The sequence below is a fragment of the Magnolia sinica genome, chromosome 18, assembly GCF_029962835.1.
Source record: "Magnolia sinica isolate HGM2019 chromosome 18, MsV1, whole genome shotgun sequence".
In the NCBI taxonomy this organism is placed as follows: domain Eukaryota; kingdom Viridiplantae; phylum Streptophyta; class Magnoliopsida; order Magnoliales; family Magnoliaceae; genus Magnolia; species Magnolia sinica.
Window position 1 is genome coordinate 7451243 of NC_080590.1, and position 4924 is coordinate 7456166.

The 4924-nt window shown below is 42.3% G+C and overlaps 1 protein-coding gene across 1 annotated transcript; it reads left to right on the forward strand.

Moving 5' to 3' along the window:
• Positions 1-232: 232 nt before the first annotated feature.
• On the forward strand, positions 233-1388 carry LOC131233397 (FCS-Like Zinc finger 3). The gene is made up of 2 exons (XM_058230084.1): positions 233-593; positions 992-1388. Exons 1-2 carry the CDS (start codon positions 316-318, stop codon positions 1170-1172), a joined length of 459 nt encoding a protein of 152 aa, XP_058086067.1. The 5' UTR covers positions 233-315; the 3' UTR covers positions 1173-1388.
• The last annotated feature ends 3536 nt before the right edge of the window (positions 1389-4924 follow it).

A 4924-nucleotide genomic window follows, 5' to 3' on the forward strand; every position in this document is an offset into this window, starting at 1 on the left:
GATACAGCTAGATCTGCAATTTGTTGCGTGAGGTAATGCATCACACGTGTACTTCTCGAAAGGCTAGTGGCAATTTCGTAATTAAATCCGAAAACTCGTCCATTTTCTTTTCTGATTTATCAAACCGGGAGCAGATTTTCGAGCCAATGGATTCGCAGTGATTCCAGCCGCGGTTTGAAATCCCAAAAAGCCATTTCCCCAACAACTCCTCTTTATAACGCCGCCCATCTCTCCCTATTCTTCTCCAACTTCCTCTCTCTCTCTCTCGATACACCCTCCCACACTACGGCGTATCATAGCAACGTGCGATCAGCCATGGATACCAGCTTTCTAGGAACGAGTACGAGAAGGGCAGCTTTTGTTGAAGACGAGGGCCTGGCTTCTCTTGCAGACATGGAAGCTGGGTTTTCTGGGAAGAACGCCTTTTTTTCTACGAGGAGAATGAATAGCAGTTTCAGAGCTTTTTCTCGCTTCTCTTCTTCTTCTTCGTCGCCGAGGTCTGGTCTCTTGTACGAAGAAAACCACCATTTTCTCGACTCTTGCCATCTCTGCAACAAGCCGCTGGGAGAGAACAAGGACATCTTCATGTACAGGTTAGAATCTTAAATGACGGAAATCACTCTGCAATTTCTTCTTGATTCGTTTTATTTGGATGTTGGTTTTTGAAGGCGACGAGGTTATTTTTCACTCCCAGTGTGTGAGGGTGTTTTGGTCTTTTGGATCTTTTTTGGGGATTTTTATTTTGATTTTTCTTCGTGGGGTTTTTTTTTACAAGAAATGAGAGATGTTATCTAAAAAGACAAAAACACCCTCAGATCCTGAAGAAAAGACTGGATTCCCAACTTTGAAAAGTCTTTCAGATCCCAATCTGAATTGATTTTGTTGATTTTCCCCTTTTACCGTTTGCATTTCATATTAATTTGTTTTGTAATTATTTAATATATTGTAGCTTGGGTTCTGATTCTTTTTGGGGTATATTTTGTAATTTCAGAGGGAATACGCCTTTCTGTAGCGTGGAGTGCCGGCAAGAGCAGATGGATATAGACGAGGCGGCAGAGAAGAAGTGGGGCTTGCCTATGAAAGTCGCTTCCAGAAAAGATCAGAAAACCAACGCCTCTAAGGGCAAAGGAGACAATTTCCGCCTGCGGACGGGGACGGTCGTCGCGGGGTAAAAATGGAAAGAAAAAGTACAGAAAGAGGCCCAGAAAAGGGACGGTCGAGAAGCAGGCCCCATCTGAGGAATTTTTCTTTCTTTTCTTTTCTTTTCTTTTTTTCTTTCATCCTTATGTGCATAAAGGGTGTTGGGTTGTGAAGGGTTTCGTAAATTTTTGAATGTGACGAGGAGTTTGTCCTTTTTGAATCTTCTAAAGAGGACTGCTTTTCAAGGGCAGCTTCTTCTCTCTTGATGGAAATCTGTTGTCCGCGGGACACTCAAATCGATAGTCCTCAGGTTGCACCGGGAGCGATCCCTGCCATTCGTCTGGTGAGCTCGGTGGGCCATCCATGATGAGAGCAACAAGAAGAAACTCCTTGATCATGGATCATGGTACCATCTATTTTAAGGTCCACAGCCTAACGGCTCGAGGCGGTGCGGAATATCCTTTTATTTTGGTTCAGAAAAACTTTGATACTCTGGTAGAGCTTGATCGATGATACTCAGGCGCTACTTTACTTTGAAATTGCTTGTATGGCTTCTAAGTAGTTCATGTTAAATTGTCCAATTATGTGTCTCAGTTCAGATGTATCGTGAACGTTTGCTGACCAGACATTTATTGGACCGTTAGAAATGAAAAGTTGCCAATGGTCTTGTTTCAAAAAAACGATTTCCCTTGGATCGGTGGTAAAGGTTTGTCAACCAATCCGACCTCGTGTCTGTGACTCGGGGACCGTTGGTGGGACAATTTAGTCGGTTTAATTTGAGTTACATGCCACGTGTTCAATTTCGTAACGCCTGCGTATCAAGTGTCATGAGTCACCGGAGTATCGAAGGTTTCCCCGCTATAGTGTCTGTATACGTCCTTGCTCCGACCTGTACAAGGGAAGCGGATTGGCTAGTGTACCTCACACCAGCTATATAGCAGCGGACATATTGACGTCAGCAAGTTCTGTGGGTAATCACGAGGTTTATGTTATATCCGGTATATGTCATATCCAAACTGTCCATTCATTTGTGGAGCTTGTCTTAAGGCTTTGGACGAAAAAAAAGATGGATCTGACCATCAAGTGGACCGCACTACAAATCCGGTAAGTGTCATATCCAAACTGTCCTTCCATTTGGCGAGCTTGTCTTGAGGCTTTTGACAAAAAATAAGAGAGATCTGACTATCAAGTGGACCACACTGCAAAAGGTGGTGGGATCCAACGTCTACCATTGAAACCCATTTTGGGGTCACAAGTTTTCTATCAATATGAAATTTGTTTTTTCTCTTGATTCAGGTCTTTGTGAGTTATGAACAGATTGGATGGAAAATAAACGTTATAGTAGGCCTTACGAATTGTTTAACAGTGAAAATTATGATCTCGGCTGCCATTTGTGGTGTGGTCCGGATGATCTTTGGATATGATTCATTTTTTTAATAATACTCTAAAATGATATCCAAAAACAGATTGAACGGTGTAGATACAATAAATACGTCACTGTGGGGCCATGTAACTTTGATCTCCTTTGAACCGTTCGTACAACTTGGAGCTCGAGGAGCGTCAGTGCTCGTCGTCGCACGACACGTACCTTCAGCAGCTATATAGCTGCTGTGTGGTACACCACCCAATCCGCTTCCCCGTCCAAGACATTTGCTAGGTCTTTGAAACCGACATCTGCAGACATGTGAATTGATCTGGACCACCCATCAGGTGGGTCCATGTGTAGAGGCAGAGCCATTAATTCTAGGAGACTATGGAAAGGGTCGATTGGAAACATGTTGGTAGAGTTAATTACCGTTGAAACTGAGACTTTGGGATGATGACCTATCTACTGTGGGTCCCACATTTTGGACGGTGTAGCTTGAATTAAAGCAACCCTCTCCATCCCCAGAATCGGCCATCCAAGGTGGACCCCACAATATCAATGGTTGGGATCAAGCAAACACGGCCCCAATGCACCAAGTGCAGCACCATTAAAGCATCCAAGCGTTATATGGTCAGACTCTTGACGGTCCACTTACTCACGAACGACCATTGCATCGTAGGATCTTGGCCGTTGGTCCTTCCCGTTGAATCCATTTTCAATCTGAGATTCCATTTGAAGGCCTCCTTCATCGAAGCCATGCCCAATTGATCTTCCCAGCCCACCAACGAAAGACCCAATTCCAATACCGGTCGAGCCAGCGATCTGAGGAACCAGGCTAAATTGTTGAACTGTTTGAGCTGATTAACCATCCAATTAATTATCGAGCTTAAAACTTAGGCCTGCGTTCACCCCATGGGCGCCTATCTACGGCCAAAAACGGTCGCCTGTTTATTGTATTCATGCCAGCTCAACCCTTCTCAGTTCCTATCTTCATCATGTTCGGTGCCATGTGAAATAAAGGCATTCACATGGTCGACTCACCCAATGGATGGATTAGATTGCACATATGTGTGCCACTTTGATACGTGTGGTTTGTAAAGCAGCTACATGCTAACGGCTTAGAATGCTTTGATATACCTATAATATATACAATATCTCTATGATGTGGGAATGATTTAAAACTAACTCCATGGATATCTACCTCATTTATTAGTGTGGCTAGTGGTCATTGTACAGTTGAAATCTTACTCATGATAAGCCCCATAGCAGTCTCTCCTTGCCAGTGGCCCAGTGTTTTTTTGTGAATAGTTCACACTTTTTTTCTGACTCTACCCATCCCTTCCTCATTTTTAGCTAATTTTCTCTCTCCACATGCGTTGCATATGCCTTACCTTTTAGTAATTATTAACCATAGCTAAGATGGTGGACCTACTCGAACCCAATTAAAGCTGATTGTTAAACCATTTGAAAATGAGACCCAACCTCAGACCCATTAGAATTAGAAATAGGATCGGGTCGGCATTTGCCGGTGAACTCAGAGGTCCTTATTTTAAAGAATAAATAATAATCAAAACCATGGTAGAGTGTGATGACCGGCACACAAATATTTACAAATTACATAGAAATTCCACATTTGGCATACAAATAATTGAAATTAAATTAGTCCAAATTACGGTCCCAATTAGATGTATCATGAAATAGTAATTACTATTTATTTGATTGACCATTGGATTGGTGGACATTTATTGAGTGGTTAAAAATGAAAGATATGTGATTATTTTGTTTCAACCAACATGTGTCAACAAATCAAAGGTTTGGATTTTCAACTGATTTGGATTTGGGATGTGACTCAGAGACAATAGTTTTGAGAATTTACTCAGTTTAATACAAGTCAATGCATGTCACATGCAAAATTTACGAGTGACCAAGTGTCAAACTATGCCAGAGTATAAAATAACACTTTTATTATAAAACCTGTCTTCCCAAACGCTATATTATTATAGGAGAACTAAGACCAAAAGTCAATATATTGTAACCCATGTGGCTCACCTGATTGTGGACCGGCTTTATTTTATGGCCGGGGTATGGTCACTGTAGGCCCACAACAACAGACCGCCGTTTCAAAATAATGCACTGCACAGATCATCTCACTCTACACACGCACGCACGCGCGCGCGCACGCACACACACGGAAACGCTCACCTGCGAACTAGTTCGTACGTATTACATACAGCTTTTTTGAGAACCCATCATATGTGGATCCAAAATCTGAACCGTTCATGTGAAGTAGCACCTCATGAAACCCCCCAGGACCAAGTTTTACTTTGATCTAAGATTTGATGGGCCATGAAAAATGAAAACATTTTTCTCCCTTGATTTGCATTTCTCTTTGCTATGGCCCACCAGAATTTTAGATTA